At 42.9% G+C, this 24,743-nt stretch overlaps 1 protein-coding gene across 1 annotated transcript in view; it reads right to left on the reverse strand.

Annotated features, from left to right (window-relative positions):
• The window catches only part of ift140 (intraflagellar transport 140 homolog (Chlamydomonas)), a 57,738-nt gene extending 35,948 nt beyond the window's left edge, over window positions 1-21,790 (reverse strand). The window contains exons 1-18 of the mRNA XM_035748173.2: window positions 21,622-21,790; window positions 20,912-21,077; window positions 20,409-20,630; window positions 16,882-17,003; window positions 15,726-15,868; window positions 11,182-11,357; window positions 9,753-9,844; window positions 9,192-9,298; window positions 8,729-8,868; window positions 8,264-8,467; window positions 7,205-7,277; window positions 6,932-7,023; window positions 6,299-6,426; window positions 5,943-6,060; window positions 5,637-5,758; window positions 5,382-5,505; window positions 3,127-3,258; window positions 1,320-1,564 (exon numbers count right to left, since the gene is read on the reverse strand). Coding sequence (XP_035604066.1) covers window positions 1,320-1,564; window positions 3,127-3,258; window positions 5,382-5,505; window positions 5,637-5,758; window positions 5,943-6,060; window positions 6,299-6,426; window positions 6,932-7,023; window positions 7,205-7,277; window positions 8,264-8,467; window positions 8,729-8,868; window positions 9,192-9,298; window positions 9,753-9,844; window positions 11,182-11,357; window positions 15,726-15,868; window positions 16,882-17,003; window positions 20,409-20,630; window positions 20,912-21,058 — 2,387 coding nt within the window. The 5' untranslated portion in view covers window positions 21,059-21,077; window positions 21,622-21,790. The remainder of the gene's footprint in view (window positions 1-1,319; window positions 1,565-3,126; window positions 3,259-5,381; window positions 5,506-5,636; window positions 5,759-5,942; window positions 6,061-6,298; window positions 6,427-6,931; window positions 7,024-7,204; window positions 7,278-8,263; window positions 8,468-8,728; window positions 8,869-9,191; window positions 9,299-9,752; window positions 9,845-11,181; window positions 11,358-15,725; window positions 15,869-16,881; window positions 17,004-20,408; window positions 20,631-20,911; window positions 21,078-21,621) is intronic.
• Window positions 21,791-24,743: the final 2,953 nt, after the last annotated feature.

The raw sequence follows: 24,743 nt of genomic DNA on the forward strand, positions 1-24,743 counted from the left end.
ATTTGCGTGTTTGTACGTGCTCAAAGCAGTACTTCTGGGGAATTTAGGATTGGAGTGTCCAGTCACGTATTAGTCTATAGATGACGTCCAGGCTACTTTGAGGTGGCACCCTTTGTCACACACACATCCCCTCTCTGACCTATTTCTCTGGTTGGCTGAATGACTGGAAAGGGCGCTCTTTTAGAACCAAACAAGGACAAGGGATTTGTGTGTCACAGTGTGTTTAGAGAAGCACATCCCCTCACCATAACGTACAGTACAGTACACACACACACAAAACATCCTAAATCATGTCCTGTGATTGAAAATCCCCTTCATACTATGCTACTATAAGCAGAAAACGGTTTGTCGGATCATATCACAGCATCCTTGCTTTAAAAACACACTCCTGTCTCCGTCAAACCCCTCTGCTTAGACTACACGTACGCTAGCCAGCTCTCATTTCCAATAGATTTGCTCTGCTGGTCATATCAACGCAATAATTGTGTCTGTTTTCCCACTCTAACAGCATTACTCAAGAATATTTCCTTTACAGTGGGGTTTCATAAACTGGGCCCTGGGCATGTGAGAGGTGAGATGGTAGATTTTTAATATTGGTCTGGAGCTGAAAACGTTTAAGAACCCCTGCTTTACAGATAAGGCCATTGCTCTAATTGCTCTATTTATGAGCAAAATAAGTGCTCCTCTCAGTTCAATGCCAAAGCTGTTTTGTTATAGTTATACAACCAGCCCACATAAAACATCTTAATCCAGAGGTCAGGGAGTGATCATGATCTTTCTATCCATGTGTGGCTTCTATAGTTGAAAGATTTGTGTTGGTCTAAAGAACCTGTCACAATGAAGTCTCCCATTGCAAACCTTCAGACAGAGGGCCTGAGAGGAATCAAGGCCATACCAACAATACCATCCCCATAGCCTTTCCTGAAGCCTTTGAACTGGGACGTGCTTAGCAATTACTGGCTGTTAATCGGGCCCTGGTGTGGGCAGGAACCAGGAAGTGATGATAGGAAGCGGTGGCAAATGGATGGTGCACGGCTGCAGGCATGGCCATTCTGCACGTCTACCCCACTGCCCACTGATTGGGCGAAGGCGTTGGGGGTTAGCTAAGGCGTACACATATGTGCAGACACACTCCGATAAAATCACACAGACGTCACACTACTGGAGTCGGTGTGATACATATAACTGAAGAAAGCTGTCAGCTGTTAAATACTGTATTCTCCGCACAGACGGAGCACAGTAAACTTCTCTTGGTTTTAAATTATTGATGAGTTATCAGTCAGCGAGTGTTAAAACTAGGCCTATCCAAGTTCTCTTACCTCTTGATGAGTTTGATGGACTTGAAGGCCTCGTCCATGTTTCCGATGGTCAGGTAGAAGCTAAAGTTGAGCATGGCATCGCGGGTGGCCTTTTCACAGTTCTCCAGGCCCTGAAAGTCCCGGAGGGCTCGTCTGGACACCATGTGGGGGGACTGGGCAGCTGGGGCTGAGGCCTGGGCCAGGGATGGAGATTGGGTGGGGTCTGGAGCTTGGGCCTCCTCCGTCTCTGGATCCCTCTCACCTGGCTGGGTGTTGATGAGATAACCAATAATTAGCTATTTCAATACAATGTGACTATATAGATTTTGTGCTGTGCTTCCATGGGGTCTAGTTCTTTAATGCATTGATTGTCCAATCTCATCTCTGTTTCAAACACTTCACACCTGAATATGAAAATTCCCCACACAAACAATACTAATGTATAACTAAACCATGTGGTTTGTACTGATGAACACTAGAGCAAAACATTCAACATAATGGTTGGAGTGGGGTAAGATAAAGTTTTTTTTTTTCATGATTTCTTTTCAGGAAACTCTTTCTTTTCTCCAGAGATAGAATCTGGCTCTTGAAGCCTTTTTCTATTATAGCGTGATAACTTTCAATACTGGCAGCCGACTCGATTACACACAGGTAAGATGAAAGAATTTGGCTCCTTGATTAGGAAGGGAAAATGACACGCACGGACACACGCGCACACACACTATTGTAGCAACACCCAGTCCTTCATCATAGAAGAGTAGGCTCAATGAAAGGAAACATCCTCAGATATGAGATCTAGGGCTAGTAGGGAGACACAGACAAGAAAGGAATCAAAAACAGTGGAAATAGACATCTAAGAAGACATTGATCGTATCCAATCAGTGGAGTAAGCCACAGATATCCGATCCAATGTTATATGTCATTCTATGCCACAAGCTACAAAACATGGACCCTACCCGGCTTATGCATCTGAATACTGTGGTGCATTCTTCCTATGTAAAAACGAATTTCACTATGGATGGTCTCGATTACATTGTCCTGTTAATTATTATGACACAATGGAGGTTTTACGATGCCAAAAGCCTAGGAAAAGAGGGTAGGACTATGGAAAAGCCGAGGAAATTTGCAGCACTGACTAACTGAAGGGGCAGTAGATACTTACTTCTGGTAAAGAGATACCACCCCTCCGAAACAACAGCTGGTGTGAATGGAAGCCAAGCACAAACAGACATACATGAAATATGACAAATTCACATACACTCAAGAAAGAGAGGGAAGAAGAGCCCAAGCAAAGATTATGCAAAATGAAAAGAAAGACTAACCGAGTTTTATGAGCATAACCTCTGAGGGATAAGATGGGGAAGAGAAGCAAGAGAGCAACCCTACCTTACAAGTGATTTACAGGTGGAGGATCTTAATTTGATCACTCTTTTGTTGATGAGAATTTGCCTGCACAGCAGGTTTAAAAAGGCTTCTAAAATGTGCAATTTCCACTTTAGAATTTCAGACTTGATTTGCAGTAATGTAAAATGTATCAACTCCTACAAAAAATGTCCATGAATTATAATCCACATAATAATTCAGATTTCCTGTTGCTACAGGATTTTTTTCCTGCTGTAGCAAACTGTCTCAAATTAAGATCCTACATCTGTAGGCCTACTAAAAATCATGATAACATAATAAATCATATGAACAGTACGTCCCTGGTAAATTCGAAAATCAGTAAACAAAATAGTAGCCATACAGTAAATAATGGCCTCACCTTAAGTAAAGGGATACCATTCAATACTCTGCAGGTAATGTACTGTGCATTGGTCATTGTCCCTACCTTACAGGTGAAGTAGTAGTAGGGAACGTCCAGGGCCAGTAAGGCCTGCAGGCCGGCTGGTTTGGGGTAGGAGTCCTGCAGGAGGAGCCCATGTTCCTGAGTGCAGAAAAACGTCACCACGAGCACATCCACCTGCAGGAGACAGCAAATACATGCTATATGTTACATAGTTCATAGCACAGAGGACTCGGAACACACCATATACAGTACTTCTGGTGACTTTTTAAAAGGACATTCGATTCTAAAATGCATGACAATTGAATTATGTTGACACCATCTTAAATAGAACTGATGCATGCCACTGCACGTGGTGGCTGTGCACTTGTGGATTTCATTCGTGCCACTGCTCGCTCTGTTTGCTAGAATATATGCTGTAACTTGCCACTTTGTTCTTAAAGGGATAGTGCGAGATTTTGGCAATTTTTATGTCTCTGCGTGCAGTTTGAAGGAAGTTGAAGGTAGTTGTGCGAGCCCTTGCTGACTAGCATTAGCGCAATGAGCGCAATGACTGGAAGTCTATGGAAACAGCTTGCATGCTGTTCCCATAGACTTCCAGTCATTATACTAACGCTAGTTAGCAAGTGCGCTAACGCTAGTTAGCCACTTCCTTCAAGACACATAAAAATAGTATCCATGAGTTCATCTGACTTTGGGTAGAAAAAGGTCTTATTGCAAAAGTCTCCCCCTATCCCTTTAAAAGTGGGTCTCTGCAGAAATAAACAATACCAGTCAATAAGAAGAAGAGACTTGTTTGGGCCAAGAAACACGAGCAATGGACATTAGACTGGTGGAAATCTGTCCTTTGGTCTGATGAGTCCAAATTTGAGATGAACGGAAGATCTCTGCATTTATGGGACCCACCGTGAAGCATGGAGCAGGAGGTGTGATGGTGTGTTGGTGCTTTGCAGGTGACACTGTCAGTGATTTATTTAGAATTCAAGGCACACTTAACCAGCATGGATACCACAGCATTCTGCAGTGATACGCCATCCCATCTTGTTTGGGCATAGTGGGACTATCATTTGTTTTTCAACAGGACAACACACCTCCAGGCTGTGTAAGGGCTATTTTACCAAGAAGGAGAGTGATGGAGTGCTGCATCAGATGACCTGGCCTCCACAATTACCTTATCTGAACCCAATTGAGATGGTTTGGGATGAGTTGGACAGCAGAGTGAAGGAAAAGCAGCCAACAAGTGCTCAGCATATGTGGGAACTCCTTCAAGACTGTTGGAAAAGCATTCCAGGTGAAACTGGTTGACAGCATGCCAAGAGTGTGCAAATCTGTCATCAAGGTAAAGAGTGGCTACTTTTAAGAATCTATAATATCAAATATATTTTGTTTAACACTTTTTTGGTTACTACATGGTTCCATATGTTATTACAGCAGGTGTATCTCACTGATCATCCCTAAAGCCAACACCTCATTTGGCCGCCTTTCGTTCCAGTACTCTGCTGCCTGTGACTGGAACGAATTGCAAAAATCGCTGAAGTTGGAGACTTTTATCTCCCTCACCAACTTCAAACATCAGCTATCCGAGCAGCTAACCGATCGCTGCAGCTGTACATAGTCTATAGGTAAATAGCTCACCCATTTTCACCTACCTCATTCCCATACTGTTTTTATACTGTTTTTATTTATTTACTTTTCTGCTCTTTTGCACACCAATATCTCTACCTGTACATGACCATCTGATCATTTATCACTCCAGTGTTAATCTGCAAAATTGTATTATTCGCCTACCTCCTCATGCCTTTTGCACACATTGTATATAGACTGCCCATTTTTTTCTACTGTGTTATTGACTTGCTAATTGTTTACTCCATGTGTAACTCTGTGTTGTCTGTTCACACTGCTATGCTTTATCTTGGCCAGGTCGCAGTTGCAAATGAGAACTTGTTCTCAACTAGCCTACCTGGTTAAATAAAGGTGAAATAAAAAAAACATAGTTTTGATTCTACAACGTAGAAAATAGTAAAATAAAGAAAAACCCTTGAATGAGAAGGTGTCCAAACTTTTGACTGGTACGGTATATAAATAAAAAAATGGCGGGAAAAAATGACAAAGGAAAATTTCCAAAATATAAATATAGGAGGAACACTGGTATTGTATGCATGGTATTGTATTTTTCGAAATACATTCTGAAAACAGGCCTATAATAGATGATTTGTTGTCAAATCTGGTTAATGTGATTGTACATTACAGTATGTAACATTTTTGTGTGGTGGTGAGTAGTACAATGAAGCCACCCCTACCCTGTCCAGATGGTCCATTTGGGGAGAGCTAACCAGTACCGTCTCACACACAAACAGACGAGGCTCGTTCTCGTCCCAGAAATGAGACACAGGACATCTCTCGCTCAGCTCTGTCAGTGGCCGTCTGGAACACACACACACGCACACACATACACACACCACACACACACACATATTCAGTGAACACACACACACAGTCAAAATAACACACAAGGTCAAAAGAATGCACGCACGCACACACACACACACACACACCTTTCTGTGTCGTCGGCCTGTGAGATGCCACTAGGCGGTCTACCAGTGAAGAAGTCAAAGTGAGAGAGTGTGTCCATCTCTACGTCATAGAAGTACATTCTGTGGTCAGGTCTCCCATTCACCTTAGAGGGAGAAATAATTCAGCAACAACATAAATCAACAACTTGGTAGAAGTACAATTTAACAGACTTGGAAGTGTAGCAATTCAAATAACTTCATTGCGAATTACAAGATCAAAGTTTATCTATGAGATCCTTTGGAGAAGAAAAAAAAGTAAAGGTTCTATGTCTCGAAGTGTCCACTCACCTGAGTGACCAGGATGCTGACTTGGTTGCCGTTGGCGTTACACTTGACCGATTTCAGGGCTCCCAGATTAGGGGTCAGGTCCACTAGGTTCTTAGCACTGCAGTGGGCCTTGGCTTCTCTATACACACACATACAGTACAGACGTATATACAGTCTATACAATGACGTACACAATGAACCCTGAAAATTGTGCTGCAATATGCAATGACAAGGAGTAGTCTTTTGTTAGCTATGTATAGCAACACAAAACAATGGAGACCTGCAAAACAAAATCAATTTGGCCAAGCTCATTCACTTACTACACTGGCTAATGACACTGATTTGAAAAAGTGGTTGTTATCTGTTTTTGTGGATACCTGCGAGTGAGGTCAAAGACCTTGATGTGAGCTGTGTCTGTTCCCACCACCAGGTAGCCCTGACACACACTGAGCAGCACAGGGTTGCCCTCGGCCTCAGAGAAGGCTAGTAGCTGCTTCACTGTGCCCTGGGAGACAGAGTCAGAGAGATACACACGGCTTATTTACAATAGACACAATGCTCATCTATAATATACAGAGAAGGATCTTAATTTGATCCCTCTTCTGTTGCTGAAAATTATTTTCCTGCACAGAAGTGTATTTGAGGTTTAAAAGGCTTCTAAAGTTTGCAATGTTGCCCTAAAGAAAAATGTATCAACCCCGGTAAAAACGTCCAGTAATTATAATCCACATAATACGTTTACTGTTGCTGCAGGATTAATTACCTGCTGTAGAAAACTAGCTAAAAATTAAGCTACAGACAACAACAAAAAGAACACTGAACTAGATTTGACGGGAGCCTCGAAGCCGTAAGAGGCAGTATGCATACTGTGTGTGTGTGTGTGTGTGTGTGTGTGTGTGTGTGTGTGTGTGTGTGTGTGTGTGTGTAGGTATCCGTGCGTGCATGCGTCTGTACATATCTGCGCGTGCGTGACTGTGGATAGGCAAAGGGTTCCAGGTAAGGGGACTGACCTGTGGTGTGCGGACCTGGACTCTATTGGGCTCCACAGTGTAGATATTCTCATCATGCACAGCTAAGACCTGGGACTCACACAGGAAAGAGCCTGGGGACGAGCAGGACGGGAGAGGAGGGGAAATGGGAGGATTCACACAGGGCTTAACAACACTAAGCGTCTGTCTTAACGCAGTGCTTACGACCGTGTTATAAGTGCTTATGACCGTGTTATGCAGTGCCATGCTGGTGTTGTGCAATGTTATCACTATGTAGCTGTGCAGCCACTTCACCTGTGTTGCGTAGAGTTGCCCCCGAGGGTTCGTACACAGTGACCTGCTTCCCGTTCCACACTGTGACTGTGTCCTGAACACACACCACGTCAACATCAGATGCCTAATATCTCAGTCAAAAAGACCACTCAACACACCTCACGTACTCCTTAGATAAACACACCTGCTTGTGTGAGCCAGGCACAGTAAAAAAGTTTCACATTGAGCAGAAAACAAATTATTCGATAGCCTCCCAAGTCAAGCTAGACCAGGGGTTCCCAAACATTTTGGGCCCGTGACCCCATTTTAATTTTTAAAATATTGCGACTCCAAAATGTAAAGAAAAAAAAAAAAGGTGATGTAATCAACGACCAATGTTTCCTTCTTTAATTGGGGCTGTGACAGTCTATTACAAATCAGTCTGACAGTACTTTTGACATTATTTCAATGTGAAGGAAGAATGGTTTGAAGTGACTGAAACATATCAGAAAGGTATTGGGAAGTTCAGAAGATCATCAGGCAATAATTGTGTATGCTCTTCTGTGTAGAAAAGAACATCTTCATTCCCACCCAGTCTGATTTAATGCCTGGTCTTGTCCACTCTAATAAGTCCTGCGTGGCTTGTGGGCATTGTAGAGGGAAACAGAAGACACATACATATTCCTGAGTCTTTTCTTTCAGTGATGGGGTCATAAAAGATAGAGCCACATTTGTAGGAAGAAACGGCTCTGTTTACATCAGAAACGGCTCTGTTTACATCAGAAACGGCTGTTTACATCAGAAACGGCTATGTTTATTACAACCGCACCTAGAGGCTATTCTATGAACCAAGTGCTATATTATCATTTTTATACAATCATCTCGCGACCCCATTTTCAAATCAGGCGACCCCATGTGGGGTCCCGACCCCTGGTTTGGGAAACGCTGAGCTATACATACACAGTTGGTGAGCAGGGCACATCTTTGGCTGGTTACCTTGGTAGCGGGACCCATTTTTGTCTGGTTACCTTGGTGACGGCTCACGGGATACATTTTGGGGCTGGTTAACTTGGTAACGGGACAAATGTTTGGACTGGTTACCTTGGTGACGCAGACGCCCTTGATGTGCATGTCGGAACGCAGGGTGAGGTGGGAGTTGGTGTTGAACATTGTGAGGCTGAGCTGAGATGGGGTTAGCTGTACCGCTGCCACCTGCTGGCCGAAGTGGGCAGACATGACGTGCTCACAGAGGATCAGTACTGTGGTCACACTGTTGGCAGCCAGCAGGTTCAGGTTGGAGCCCCACTGGAAACAAACAAGACAATTGCAATCAGAGAACACTTGAATGTAAAACTGTAATAACATAGTCACTGACTTATGTAACCGCACTCTATGAGTCCGGTGATCGTACTGTAGCCACAATCAGTGAAATTCAATATTTTAGACCAGGTGTCGACAAACGAAAAAAAGGGTGATGGAGAGGTGATGGACGAAGTCATCGCAAAGTGTCAATACAGTATAATGTAGTACTGTTGTATAATGTGGTACTGTAGTAAAGTAGTGTACCTGAAGCTGGGTGACATTGCCCTCGATCTCCGTGGGTGTCTGTAGTTTCCACTGGGCCTTGGTGTCTGTCCTGGTGTTGGGCTGGCTCACCATCCTCCACAGAGCTATACGCCCCATGTTGGTGCCTGCAGCTAGGATCTCTGGAAAGACGCAGGGGAGTGAGGGCGACATCATGAAACAATACAAATATGCCCAATTCTATGCCTAAATATGATTAAACAAAGAATTGCCTATTCGAGAGGTAAATGCATAGCATATAATCTTGCCGACTCCTATGGTGGCCATTGTCATAAACAGTGTGCAGTAGAGACAATGGACATAGGAGTTGCTGGCAAGCTAACACAAACAGATCTGAGACTAGGCTAGTGGATGTATACTGTGTAATTGTAATCCATTTAACATAAGTCTACCATAGCTCACCATTAGCCCAAATTTTCAGAATACCAGTAATGTTCATTCCTACCTTTGGCTGTGCAGTAGGAGACACAGTTCAACACCTCTCCTTTCTCAAAGCCAAGGCTCTCATCCAGAGAAAGCACATAGTTGTCATCCCTCTCCAAGTCCCAGAGCCTACAACACAATGTATGTTAGCTACACAGTCAGAGTGTGTGTGTGTGTGTGTGTGTGTGTGTGTGTGTGTGTGTGTGTGTGTGTGTGTGTGTGTGTGTGTGTGTGTGTGTGTGTGTGTGTGTGTGTGTGTGTGTGTGTGTGTGTGTTTGGTTTTCCTATCATTGTGGGGACCAGAAGTCCTCACAAGGATAGTAAAACAAGGAACATTTGGACAAGTGGGGACATTTCGCTGGTCCCCACAAGGAAAATTGTTATTTTAGACTTATGGGTTAGGGTTATAATTAGGTTTAGGAGTTAAGGTTTAGGAGTTAAGGTTAGAGGTTAAGGTAAATAGTATTTTGAATGGGAATCAATTGTTTGGTCCCCACAAGGATAGCATTTTTTTCACATGCGCCGAATACAACCTTACCATAAAATGCTTACTTGTGTTGGTGTGTGTGTTTGTGTGTCTGACCTGATGACCTGTTCCCCTGTAGCTGTGATGAGGAGGCCTGTCTCTGTTGAAACGATGTCTGCGCTTTGGCCACCTTTTCCACTCAGCTTCACCTGTGACAACAGAACACAGTCGCACACACACAAACTTCAATTGAAGTAATGGACCCAGAGGGGATGGCTGCCGTTTCACAGGCTCCTAGCCAACTGTGCTATTTTGTTAGATTTTTCACAATGTTTGCTACTCATTTTGTACTAAATGTTCCTGCTACCGTCTCTTAAGACCGAAAAGAGCTTCTGGACATCAGAACAGAGATTACTCACATGGACAAAGATTTTTGGACAAAGAACTGGACAAAGATTTTCTCTTTAATGAGTCCGACGCGAAGGATATCCTGCTTTGTCGAGACAAGACCCAAATCCCCGTCATCCAAGTGAAGAAAAGACGGCGAAAAAGGGGGAGGAGGGCGAGGTGCCTTGTAAGAATTAGCCGACGAGCAGGTAAACCACCACTACCCTTCATATTATTGGCAAATGTGCAATCATTGGAAAACAAATTGGACGATCTATGATTAAGATTATCCTACCAATGGGACAACTGTAATATGTTATGTTTCACCGAGATGTGGCTAAACAATGACACGGATAATATAGAGCTGGCTGGCTTCTCCGTGCATCGGCAGGACAGAGCAGCTACGTCCGGTTAGACCAGGTGGCGGGGGGTGTGTGTGTATTTGTCAACAACTGCTGGTGTGTGATGTCTAATATTAAAGAAGTCTCGAGGTATTGCTCGCCTGAGGTAGAATACCTCATGATAAGCTGTAGACCACACTATCTACTAAGAGAGCTCTCATCATATTATTCTTAGCCGCCTATTTACCACCACAAACCGATGCTAAGACAGCACTCAATGAGCTGTATAAGGCCATAAGCAAACAAGAAAATGCTCATCCAAAAGTGGCACTCCTAGTGGCCAGGGACTTTAACGCAGGCAAGCTTAAATCCGTTTGACCTCATTTATTTTCAGCATGTCACATGTGCAACCAGAGAAGAAAATAACTCTAGTCCACCTTTACTCCACACACAGAGATGCATACAAAGCTCTCCAAGAAAAAACTAAAGCAGGAAGTACCAGTGACATGTTCAATACGGAAGTGGTCCGATGAGGCGGATGCTACGCTACAGGAGTGTTTTGCTAGTACAGACTGGAATATGTTCTGGGGTTCATCCAATGGCATTGGGGCGGCAGGTAGCCTAGTCGTGAGCGTTGGGCCAGTAACAGACAGGTTGCTAGATCATATCCCCAAGCTGACAAGGAAAAAATCTGTCATTCTGCCCGTGAACGACGGAGTTAACCCACTGTTCCTACGCTGTCATTGTAAATAAGAATGTGTTCTCAACTGACTTGCCTAGTGAAATAAAAAATTTGAAAAATACAATTTGATATGTACCTTCATGAGCTCCTGGGCTCCCCCCTCAGGTCCCAGCGTGTACTGTGACAGCAAAAGGGTTTCCGTGACAACGGCCAGGACTTCTCTCCTCTTCAGATAGAAGAGCTTCTGGATGGAGCCGTCCACACTGAGCACTGGGCTGCTCCTGCCATGCTCATCCACACAGTGCACCTTGCCTAGGCACAGAGTCAATACACACACTTAGACTAACACAGTGAGAGTGCGGCTTCAAATTTACTTTATTACACTGGGCACAGGGATGCAAAACAGCTCCAAAAAGGTGATACTTTGTTTTTTGCACTAAAACATGCACACAAAAAATCCCTGTTAGGGGGAAATGCAAATTTTAACTAATTAAACAACAAAGAGTATGATCTACATGATCAGTCTCTGTGTGTGAAATAAAAAGTGGTTAATGTGAACCTAACTCACAGCTTAAAAATGTGAAGAAAGCAATCCAATGTTATTTGTTGCCTAGAATTTACTGCAAATGACACTCAAGTCTTGAGAGAAAACAATACACTAAGTTGACCGCCTTTATAACAGAACGCTTGTGACCACACACACATCTAAATATTGCACTTGGGGAAAAAAAACATCTTACGCAGAAATAGAATGAAACAAAGAGGCATTCTATTTTTGCTCTATTTTGTGGCCACTGTAGTAGGCATGTAGCACAAGGCTTTTTTTTTTATTTTTTTATTTCACCTTTATTTAACCAGGTAGGCTAGTTGAGAACAAGTTCTCATTTGCAACTGCGACCTGGCCAAGATAAAGCATAGCAGTGTGAACAGACAACACAGAGTTACACATGGAGTAAACAATTTAGCAAGTCAATAACACAGTAGAAAAAAATGGGCAGTCTATATACAATGTGTGCAAAAGGCATGAGGAGGTAGGCGAATAATACAATTTTGCAGATTAACACTGGTGATAAATGATCAGATGGGCATGTACAGGTAGAGATGTTGGTGTGCAAAAGAGCAGAAAAGTAAATAAATAAAAACAGTATAAAAACAGTATGGGAATGAGGTAGGTGAAAAGGGTGAGCTATTTACCAATAGACTATGTACAGCTGCAGCGATCGGTTAGCTGCTCGGATAGCTGATGTTTGAAGTTGGTGAGGGAGATAAAAGTCTCCAACTTCAGCGATTTTTGCAATTCGTTCCAGTCACAGGCAGCAGAGTACTGGAACGAAAGGCGGCCAAATGAGGTGTTGGCTTTAGGGATGATCAGTGAGATACACCTGCTGGAGCGCGTGCTACGGATGGGTGTTGCCATCGTGACCAGTGAACTGAGATAAGGCGGAGCTTTACCTAGCATGGACTTGTAGATGACCTGGAGCCAGTGGGTCTGGCGACGAATATGTAGTGAGGGCCAGCCGACTAGAGCATACAAGTCGCAGTGGTGGGTGGTATAAGGTGCTTTAGTGACAAAACGGATGGCACTGTGATAGACTGCATCCAGTTTGCTGAGTAGAGTGTTGGAAGCCATTTTGTAGATGACATCGCCGAAGTCGAGGATCGGTAGGATAGTCAGTTTTACTAGGGTAAGCTTGGCAGCGTGAGTGAAGGAGGCTTTGTTGCGGAATAGAAAGCCGACTCTGGATTTGATTTTTGATTGGAGATGTTTGATGTGAGTCTGGAAGGAGAGTTTGCAGTCTAGCCAGACACCTAGGTACTTATAGATGTCCACATATTCAAGGTTGGAACCATCCAGGGTGGTGATGCTAGTCGGGCATGCGGGTGCAGGCAGCGATCGGTTGAAAAGCATGCATTTGGTTTTACTCGCGTTTAGGAGCAGTTGGAGGCCACGGAAGGAGTGCTGTATGGCATTGAAGCTCGTTTGGAGGTTGGATAGCACAGTGTCCAATGACGGGCCGAAAGTATATAGAATGGTGTCGTCTGCGTAGAGGTGGATCAGGGAATCGCCCGCAGCAAGAGCAACATCATTGATATATACAGAGAAAAGAGTCGGCCCGAGAATTGAACCCTGTGGCACCCCCATAGAGACTGCCAGAGGACCGGACAGCATGGCTACATGTGTGCAGAAATAACATTCACTGAGTAAAAAAATGTAATAGTCCCACCTCACTCACAAGTGTTACTGTCAAGTTCAACACAAGAAAAGCAACATCTTTGGGCTACACTGCACATTATTACATTGTACACTTTCCGCCTGTGGCCATCTGTTCTACAATGTTCCAGCAGAGCATGATATCTTTTGTTGGCATAATTGATCTCTTTAAGGCAGAGAGTACACCTCGCAAACCCCTTTTTATCCACTGTATTGAAAAAGAGAGAAAGTGTGTGGTGATCCTTTCACCTCCAGTGGCACCCAGCTTAAGCCAGGCCACGCTCCAGCTACACTTGTTTATTAACAAGCAATGACTAATTTTTACCTAATTCTCTCATTCTGAAAATGAACCACATACTGAAGAGGGAAAACATGAGTTCACAGATAGTAGTTAGATCGTTAGCTAGTTAACATTTCACACAGATTGCCATGGTCCAGTAAGCAACTAACGCCTTATAACTTGATGAAGAGCCAGGAGTCTTATAACATTAACGTAAACTCACGTAAACTCGTACATCGCCTTGGTCCGTACAATTGCCCTCATTTTAGCACACGAAAAACGTAATACTTCCAGATCAACTGTAATGTCAATACCATTGTAAAGCACAATTTCTCCCCTTTCCAACAAAATCAATTACATGACCTAAACACTGCCCATTTCTGCATAATTCAAGCAGGCAATAAGCCCCGTCGGGTCTTTTTTTAAATGGCTATAAAGCCATTACCATGTCGATCAACGCTTGAATAGAAACCTAGTTCACACACCCCAATTTTTATGTCAACACAGTCGCTACAATCCCATTAGTTTTCTTTGTAGCCTCGTTTGAATGTTGCGGTTGAGCACATTTGTACGGAATGGGGTGAGTTTACGTTACCAGTTAATACTATAGCGAATTGGTTAGGTGACTAACGTTAGCTCATCTGATGTTGTAACGTTAGCTAACTAACGTATGTTAGCTGTCTGACTTTATTAGCCAGCTAATTTTCACACCATAAACTCAATTATTTGATCAGTTAAGTTGGCTAATGTTGCTCAAAATTTCTCTGGCTAGCTAACGTTTTGTTACTAAAGCACCCTATACCACCCACCACTGCGACCTGTATGCTCTAGTCGGCTGGCCCTCGCTACATATTCGTCGCCAGACCCACTGGCTCCGGGTCATCTACAAGTCCATGCCAGGTAAAGCTCAGTTCACTGGTCACGGTGGCAAAACCCACCCGTAGCACGCGCTCCAGCAGGTGTATCTCACTGATCATCCCTAAAGCCAACACCTCATTTGGCCGCCTTTCGTTCCAGTTCTCTGCTGCCTGACTGGAACGAATTGCAAAAATCGCTGAAGTTGGAGACTTTTATCTCCCTCACCAACTTCAAACATCTGCTATCTGAGCAGCTTACCGATCGCTGCAGCTGTACATAGTCTATCGGTAAATAGCCCACCCAATTTTACCTACCTCATCCCCATACTGTTTATATTTATTTACTTTTCTCCTCTTTTGCACACCAATATCTCTACCTGTACATGACCATCTGATCACTCTAGTGTTAATCTGAAAAATTGTAATTATTCGCCTACCTCCTCATGCCTTTTGCACACAATGTATATAGACTCTTTTTTTTCTGTGTTATTGACTTGTTAATTGTTTACTCCATGTGTAACTCTGTGTTGTCTGTTCACACTACTATACTTTATCTTGGCCAGGTCGCAGTTGCAAATGAGAACTTGTTCTCAACTAGCCTACCTGGTTAAATAAAGGTGAAATTAAAAATAAAAAAAAAATAAAAAAATTTGATCCAGCTAGCAAGATAAGTAACTTAACAATGCTAACAATACTTGTTCCACCACACTTTCTCCCTCACCTCAAACTTTCCAAATGCCAGTTGTTTTCGGTTACAATTCATGAAGTATGCTTCATCACCTTCTCACCCCGTCGCCGTGGTCAGGCTTCTCACCTACCTCTTCGCTATTGTTCAGGGGACGCGCTGCTGTAAGTTAACCAGCAAAGGCATAGACACAAACTGCCTTTTCACTCTCTGCTGTCTTGCCAGAGCGCAACCTGATGCTGTAACTAGCAAATCGGTTGTCTCTTCAGTCACGTGCTGCATTCTGTTGTTATGTGAACGATTGGCTGAGCCCTGGATACAGTCAGTATTGCTCCAAACGTGCATCAGTCGTTCGCATAGAGCCAGTAGTCATCCAAAGCCCCCCGCCCAAACTTTTCTCATTGGATCTACACGAATCACATAGGTCACATACTTTGGATTCAAAACAGCGAATTTCGCCGAAATGTGACTACTTTGCATCCCTGTGGGCAGTGCACAAAAGCTAAACACACTCCAACTGTTGAGTGCCTGTTTTGGAGGAATTCCTCTACAGGCCCAGAGGCGAGAGGTCTCTCACACACTCACACTCACACTCACACGCAGGGGAACAATGCCGGTAAAAACACAGAGTTTGAGAGCGTCTAACCGTCTGCCGTGCCGACGTAGAACACCAGACCCTCCTGAGGACCCATCTTGAGCGGCGGTCCATTCCCAGCCTTCCTCCAGTTGAACATGTCCAGGGCACTCTCGTCCCCGCCCACTGCCGCCCGCGCCAGCATCGCCACATCCCTTGGAACCGACCACAAACACATTTAGCATCATACACTGGGACAGGATCTTAGTGGAATGGTTTCCAAACTATGCTATGTGACACTAGCCTGAATCCCAGATCTGTTTGTGCAGTCTTGCCAACTACTATGGCCATTGTTACGCCAAACAATGATGTGACAATGGCCATAGGAGTTGGCAAAATAGCACAGCTAAGGTCTTTCAAATGTTAATCATTCTGACCCAGTGAATAAGCAAAACCATTTTTCTAGATGGGCGTTGCTCAAGACTGGGCCCTAAGAGAAACAACTGCAATGCACCAGTAGGTTTGGGTCCCGACCAACAATTTGGGAGACAGTGCCTGGCTTAACGTACACTTGGCATTTATATGCTTAATAGCAGGGCGAGACAGTGTCAGTGCCATTGACTGACAATCCAAGATAATTTCGCAACTGCGATAACATGGACAGAATTAGTCGTCTTACCTAAACATAATATTGATTAGTTGCATAAAAACACATGGGCTCTAAAATATTTATCCACATACAGTATATCAGGGTTCCCCAATAGGCGGCTCTCGGGCCAAATGCTGATTTTATTTGGCCACCCAAGTTTTTTGAGCAATAAAATAAAAACTTGATATATCATTTTTGTTATTGGACATAAAAGACAGTTAAATCACCAGGAACTCAGATCAAAGTCATTTTAATTTAGGGAAATCTGTTCCCAACTATACCTACGCATAAATATAGAGGCATATGTGATTGTATCCCAATGTAATCAAGGTTTGTGTTTTGTCAAATCCTATTTCTGTTTGGGCTTCTTGAGGCCAATTTGCAGTGTACAAATTATTTATAACTATGTTCCTGTCTCCTGTCCATCCGCTCAAGAAAAAAATCTACCCGCAGATGAATGTAATTGGGGGCCATTGCTATATATCAATTGATGCATCTCTTTGTCAAAAGCATATGCAGAACAATAGCCTGCTCTGACTCAGAACCTTTTGGGGTACTTATACGGTTCTAGTAACTCACTCTCCCGGGGGTGCTGGTCTGAAGATACAGTAGGTTAAGGGCTTGGTGTAGTCGTGCTTCACTATGTGACTTCCCTGTAGTCTTCCTCGGGCGTCCACCTTCCATAACGCGAGAACTCCCATCTACACAGATCAACGACAGCACATTCGAACACACATGCCAAATGGGCGATTCCAGCTTTATGGATGTTACACTTCAATGTCTCACAGAACGGACAAACAAAATAGAAATGAAACTTCTGATGTGTGTGTCCCCCTTGGGGTGTATACCCCTAAAAATGGACTGGTATATATTGACATGTTGTAGAAATGAAGCAAATAAGAAGCCTTATGGATGTTAAATGAAAAGGACAAGTGTTTTAAGGAAACTGGAATTCTTAGCAAAGGTCTTAAGTCAAAACATGGATTGAACACATGGCTGAACACAAAAAAAAAATTGTTTGAAAATACTAATTTCCTTTATTACTTTAGAGGAAAAATAACTTTTATGGATGTTATAGGGGGGAAAGAAAAGTCAGTTGTCCAACTGAATCTATTCAACTGAAATGTGTCTTCCACATTTAACCCAACCCCTCTGAATCAGAGAGGTGCGGGGGTCTGCCTTAATCGACATCCAGGTCTTCGGGCCCGGGGAATAGTGGGTTAACTGCCTTGCTCAGGGGCAGGACGACAGATTTTTACCTTGTCAGCTTGGGGATTCGATCCAGCAACCTTTCGGTTACTGGCCCAACGCTCTAACCACTAGGATACCTTCCGCCCCCCTCAGTTATGCTGTTAGTCTGAAATAGACATTAAAATCTTAAAGATATCTTGAGAAAAATCTATCACAATACATTTGTTGTCACTTGGAAGGTTTTTTAAATGTCAGAAGAAGACATAGTGTCTTATCATTGCATAACTACAGGTAGCCTGAATAATATACAAGGCCAGGCACCACACCCTAATAAGTTATTTTTTAATATCTTTATATATCAAAATTAACCTTTACCATTTCAATTTAGACCAGATTATTCTGTATTAAAATGTTCCTGAAATATTGTAACAAAATATGCAAATGAGACAACACACAGTTGAAGTCGGAAGTTTACATACACTTAGGTCGGAGTCATTAAAACTAGTTTTTCAAGCACTCCACAAATTTCTTGTAAACAAACTATAGTTTTGGCAAGTTGGTGAGGACATCTACAGTGTGCATGACACATATTTTTCCAACAATTGTTTACAGACAGATTATTTCACTTATTATTCACTGTATCACAATTCCAGTGGGTCAGAAGTTTACATCCACTAAGTTGACTGTGCCTTTAAACAGCTTGGAAAATTCCAGGAAATTATGTCATGGCTTTAGAAGCTTCTGATCTGATAGGCTAATTGACACCATTTGAGTCAATTGGAAATGTACCTGTGGATGTATTTCGAGGCCTACCTTCAAATTCTGTGCTTGACATCATGGGAAAATCAAAATAAATCAGCCAAGACCTCAGAAAAAAATTGTAGACCTCCACAAGTCTGGTTCATCCTTGGGAGCAATTTCCAAATGCCTGAAGGTACTACGTTCATTTGTACAAACAATAGCACGCAAGTATAAAACAGCATGGGACCACGCAGCCGTCATACCGCTCAGGCAGGAGACACGTTCTGTCTCCTAGAGACGAACGTACTTTGGTGCCAAAAGTGCAAATCAATCCCAGAACAGCAAAGGACCTTGTGAAGATGCTGGAGGAAACAGGTACAAAAGTATCTATATCCACAGTAAAACGAGTCCTATAGCGACATAACATGAAAGGCCGCTTAGCAAGGAAGAAGCCACTGCTCCAAACCCACCAGTAAAAAAAACAGACTACGGTTTGCAACTGCACATGGGGACGAAGATTGTATTTTTTGGAGAAATGTCCTCTGGTCTGATGAAACAAAAATAGAACTCTTTGGCTATAATAACCATCGTTATGTTCAGAGGAAAAAGGAGGGGGCTTGTAAACTGAAGAACACCATCCCAACTGTGAAGCACGGGGGTGGCAGCATCATGTTGTGGGGGTACTTTGCTGCAGGAGGGACTGGTGCACTTCACAAAATAGATGGCATCATGAGGTAGGAAAATGATGTGGATATATTGAAGCAGCATCTCAAGAGATCAGTCAGGAAGTTAAAGCTTGGTCGCAAATGGGTCTTCCAAATGGACAATGACCCCAAGCATACTTTCAAAGTTGTGGCAAAATGGCTTAACGACAACAAAGTCAAGGTATTAGAGTGGCCATCACAAAGCCCTGACCTCAATCCTATAGAAAATTTGTGGGCAGAACTGAAAAAGAGTGTGCGAGCAAGGAGACCTACAAACCTGACTCAGGTACACCAGCTCTGTCAGGAGGAATGGACCAAAATTCACACAACTTATTGTGGGAAGCTTGTGGAAGGTTACCCGAAACGTTAGACCCAAGTTAAACAATTTCAAGGCAATGCTACCAAATACTAATTGAGTGTATGTAAACTTCTGACCCACTGGGAATGTGATGAAAGAAATAAAAGCTGAAATAAATCACTCTCTACTATTATTCTGACATTTCACATTCTTAAAATAAAGTGGTGATCCTAACTGACCTAAGACAGGGAATTTTTACTAGGATTAAATGTCAGGAATTGTGACTGAGTTTAAATGTATTTTATTTGGGTAAGGTGTATGTAAACTTCAGACTTCAAATGTACATGTGCCTATACTACAAATAGATGAGCCTTCATTTAAAAATGACACTCCAGGACTACTCATAGATTGTTGATAAACACAAAAAAAACTGTACTATCATGTATGAGAAATGCATTTCAGCATATATTTTACAAGAGAATCGTAGCTAGAACACAAAAATGCAACAATTGCTTCGGGGAAAGTCTGAAGAATAAATGCCAGAACAAGCACAAGCTTCTGAAGCTAAGATAAATACATCAATATCCATCACATCCACAACCGTTATGGGATGTTACGGATATCATACCACTGAAAAAGGATACTGACAATGAGAAGAGAGAAACCAATTATAGACCTTATAAAACCTTGATGAAAGTTAGCATTACAGAGACTGTTAAGATGATCCAAAGTAAAAATCGTTATGAATGTTACATTGCATGTCTCAGTCACCCTCCTATCTTTACAAGACTGTAGAACACACAAAGGAATCTCAAGACATTTCCATTTGGTCTGTATTGCTTCATTAACATCTCATCTGTGCAACTATAATAGCTGTTGGTGGAAAAACACTCTGTGAGCTTTGAAAGAGCCACGAAACTTGTCAAATTAAGCCTGCACTTCAACGTATAGACTAAGGATAATTATGAATGTGGTTTTATTTGGAAATGACTAACTTTATTTGTGCATGCTCAGGTTGACTTTTACATGGAATAGCCCAAAGACGGAGGACTATGAAAATATCTTCACTACTTTTGATATTCTAGCATGTATTTCAAATGCTTAGTAGTCAGTGTGTGTGTGTGGTTTGTTTGTTTGTGTGTGTCTACTTGTCTGTGTTCACACGCACTCACCTGATCCCCGGTGATCAGGCGGCTGCCGGAGCTGCTCCACTCCAGCAGGGTGATGCAGGCAGTATGTGTGGTGGGCAGCGGCGTCTGCTCTCCAGAGGGGTGTATGAGCAGCAGCACCTCGCCTGTCTCCCAGCCCAGAGCCAGCAAAGGCTTGGTGGGGTGCCAACACAGCACCGTGGGCTGGAAGGGACGGTCCACATGGCAGCTCCCTACGTGCTCTCCCTACATGATGACAGGAGAGCAGTTCAATCAATCCATTAGTAGCAGTTTCATACTTGTCTACATCTTCTCCACTCTTCAAGTGTTTACTGGGGTTAAACAGTCTTCAAAAGGCAAAGTGCAGTGGGTTTATAATTCCCCTCAGCAATTGATAAACATTAAGCTATAGACTGATGTATGATGTGGCAATGCAGTCAGTCTATAGCATAATTTGGTCAGTTGCAAATTGAGGACAGGATGGGTGCAACTCTGACTAAATGCAGTGTGTGGTGAGGGGGGTTCACCTGTTGGAGGTAAAGGTCGATGTTGCCCCCGGTGGTGGGGCTGTTGGAGGCCACTGCTAGTACAGGCTGAGTGGGATGCCATGCCACCTGAGAGGGGCCCCCGCTTGACTCAGGGGCCTCGATACGGTGATCAAAGTACACCGCCATGGCCCCAGTGCTCCCTTATCTGTAGAGAGGAAGAAAAGGAGGAAGAGGAATATTAGGAGGAGGAATGGAGGATGGTGAGGAGAGGGGTCCCAAGAAAACTTACATTGTAAAATATGATGTATGTGTTGCATCAAGTGACTTGATCAGATAAACAAGCAACAGATTAGCCACTGCTTCTGTCAAGTAAGTTAGCTAGCTAACGTTTGCTAGCTAGAAACTGATGGAATGATCACTCTGACATTTGGGCAGCTGGCGTTAGCTACCTGATAATTAAAACGGGCATGTCCGTACAACTGGGTCCCCTACTTAATTGTGACTTATGTGGATATTTATTGGACAAAGTTACAACAAAATAGAAGCTAGCTTACTTGGTATCTTCGCTATGCTAACTAAACATTGGCTACCAGCTAGCTAGCATTAGCTAGTAACCGTTAGCTAACGTTAATCCATTGGGGCCTTTTGCAAAAAATAGCATACCATGGTTAGCTCCCGTTAGCATTAAAACGGCTTGCTACAATTTACGAGGGATTTTGAGTTCCAAATGCTGAGAATAGAGAAATTACCCGAAAAGCTTTCTTCTAGCTATGTGCAGTCCAAAAAAAATGGTCAATAGTCGTAACAACATAAATGGTAACTGTCCACTGTTGTGGTTTTGCTCTGCTGCGGTGCGGTGCGGTGCGAGGGATAAAAGCGTCCTTTCTAGTTACCCCGACAACCTCATCGGAAAGGGTGGGCAAGGATGAGTTCTTCTTCTTCTTTGATATTGGATTGGCAGATCGCATCCAAGGCGCATTTACCGCCACCTACTGTACTGGAGTATGAAGCCAGTCACAGCCTACCTACATTAAATTATCTTCAATAGTCATGTTCCTCTCAGAAAGTGAAATAGAGCCATAGACACCAATTCCCTCCCGTTTTTCCTCCCATTACACCACCCAAACCCTGTCCAGCCTTTCTAACCCTTTCCCAAATCACTCCCCATCTACGCCATACAGTTCAAGGAGGAGTTACGGAAATTAGAGAGAGTAAATCGCATTTATCGAATGTTGCTCACAACCTTTAAATTTTTACAGGTTTGCTTACAGCTCTGTGGAATAGGGTCCAGCTGCCTACTGGACCCTATTCCAACTAACCTACTGAACAAGCTACTTCCTGTGCTCGGCCCCCCTATGTTGAACATAATAAATGGCTCCCTATCCTCCGGATGTATACCAAACTCACTAAAATTAGTAGTAATAAATCCTGAAAAAGCCCCCCCAAAAACCAAAAAACAATCAGCTTATATCAAATTACCAATTCCTCTCAACATTTTTTTTTAAATCTGTTGCGCAGCAACTCACTGGCTTCCTAAAAATGAAAAAATGTATAAGAAATGCTCCAGTCTGGTTTTAGACCCCATCATAGTTTATTTTTATTTTTATTTATCTAACCTTTATTTAACTTTATTTGCTAGAAGCTTTGTCCAAATAGTACTGAGACTGCACTCGTGAATGTGGTAAATGACCTTTTAAAGGAGTCAAACCAAGGCTCTGCATCTGTCCTCGTGCTCCTAGACCTTAGTGCCGCTTTTGACACCATCGATCACCACATTCTTTTGGAGAGATTTAGAAACCCTAGTCGAACTACACGGACGAGTTCTTGCCTGGTCTAGATCTTATCTGTCAGAAAGATGTCAGTTTGTCTCTGTTGATGGTTTGTCCTCTGACAAATCAATTGTACGTTTTGGTGTTGGCCCGTTTTAGGACAAATATTTTGTTCACTATATATTTGACCTCTTGGTGAATGTCAACCTTCACTGCTATGCGGAGGACACACAGCTGTGCATTTCGATGAAACATGGTGAAGCCCCAAAATTGCCTAACCTGGAAGCCTGTGTCCCGGCATACGGAAGTGGATGGCAGCAAATGTTTTACTTTTAAACTTTGACAAAACAGAAATGCTAGTCCTAGGTTGCAAGAAACAAAGAGATCTGCTGTTTGATCTGACAATTAATCTTGATGGTTGTAGTCGTCTCAAATAAAACTGTGAAGGAACTCGGACTTACTCAGGACACTGATATCTTTTGACAAACATATCAATAATATTTAAAGGGCAGCTTTTTTCTTCGTAACATTGCAAAAATCTGAAAATGTTTATCCAAAAATGATGCAGAAAAACTAATCCATGGTTTTGTCACTTCTAGATTAGACTATTGCAGTGTTCTGGTTCTATTGACTAGAACCAAAACATTTGATAATTTGATACTCCAGTGTTAGCCTCTCTACACTGGTTTCATTGGCTACGGCTGATTTCAAGGTTAACCTACAAAGCATTTCATGGACTTGCTCCTACCTATCTCTCCAATTTTGCTCTGCTGTACATACCTACATGTACCTTACGACCACAAGACTCAGGCCTCCTTGTTGTTCCTAGAATTTCTAAATGAACAGCTGGAGGCAGGGCTTTCTCCTATAGAGCTCCATTTTTATGCAATGGTCTGCCTACCCATGTGAGAGACGTAGACTCGGTCTCGACGACCTTTTAAGTCTTTACTGAAGACTCATCTCTTCAGTAGGTCCTATGATTGAGTGTAGTTTGACCCAGGGGTGCAAAGTTAAACGGCAAGGCACTGGAGTGATGAACCACCCCAGGAGTATGCTCCCTCTAATTCTCCCATCTCTCTCTCTTTCGAAGGACCTGAGCCCTAGGATCATACTTAATGACTACCTAGCCTGATGACTCCTGGTTGTCCCTAGTCCACCTGGTCGTGCTGCTGATTCGGTTTCTGCTGTTTTGCTTGTGGCAATGGAACACTGACCTGTTCACCAGATGTGCTACCTTGTCCCGGACCTGCTGTTATCGACCCTCTCTACAGCACTTGCTGTCTCGACCTCTGAATGCTTGGCTATGAAAACCCAACTAACATTTACTCCTGAGGTGCTGACCTGTTGCACTGTGATTATTATTATTTGATTATTATTATTATTATTATTTGATTATTATTTGACCCTGCTGGTCATCTATAAACATTTGAACATCTTGAAGTACGTTCTGGCCTTAATGGCCATGTACTCTTATAATATCCACCCGGCACAACCAGAAGAGGACTGGCCACCCCTCAGAGCCGGGTTCCTCTCTAGGTTTCTTTCTAGGTTCCTGCCTTTCTAGGGACTTTTTCCTAGCCACCGTGCTTCTACATCTGCATTGCTTGCTGATTGGGGTTTTAGGCTGGGTTTATGTTTAAGCACTTTGAAATGTAAAAAGGGCTTTATAAATACATCTGATTTGTAAATAAAACTAACTTGAATACAAAAATAGCACTCTCCTTCAAGATACAGATTATCAGAACCTGTGCAGATTTGGAGACATAAAGTGCATTCAGAAAGAAGCATTCAGATTCCTTAACTTTTCCACATTTTGTTACGTTACAGCTTTATTCTAAAATGTATCAAATCTTTTTTTCCCTCATCTATCTACACACAACACTCTATAATGAATTAGCAAAACACTCTGGAGCAGGTTTTCATGAAGCGCTCTGGAGCACGTTTTCATGAAGGATCTCTGTACTTTGCTCTGTTCATTTTTCCCTTGATCCTGACTAGTCTCCCAGTCCCTTCCCTTAAAGAAATCCCCACAGCATGATGCTGTCAGCACCATGCTTCACTGTATGGATGGTGTCAGGTTTCCTTCAGACGTGACGCTTGGC

This window comes from Oncorhynchus keta, chromosome 3 (assembly GCF_023373465.1).
Source record: "Oncorhynchus keta strain PuntledgeMale-10-30-2019 chromosome 3, Oket_V2, whole genome shotgun sequence".
Classification (NCBI taxonomy): Eukaryota; Metazoa; Chordata; class Actinopteri; order Salmoniformes; family Salmonidae; genus Oncorhynchus; species Oncorhynchus keta.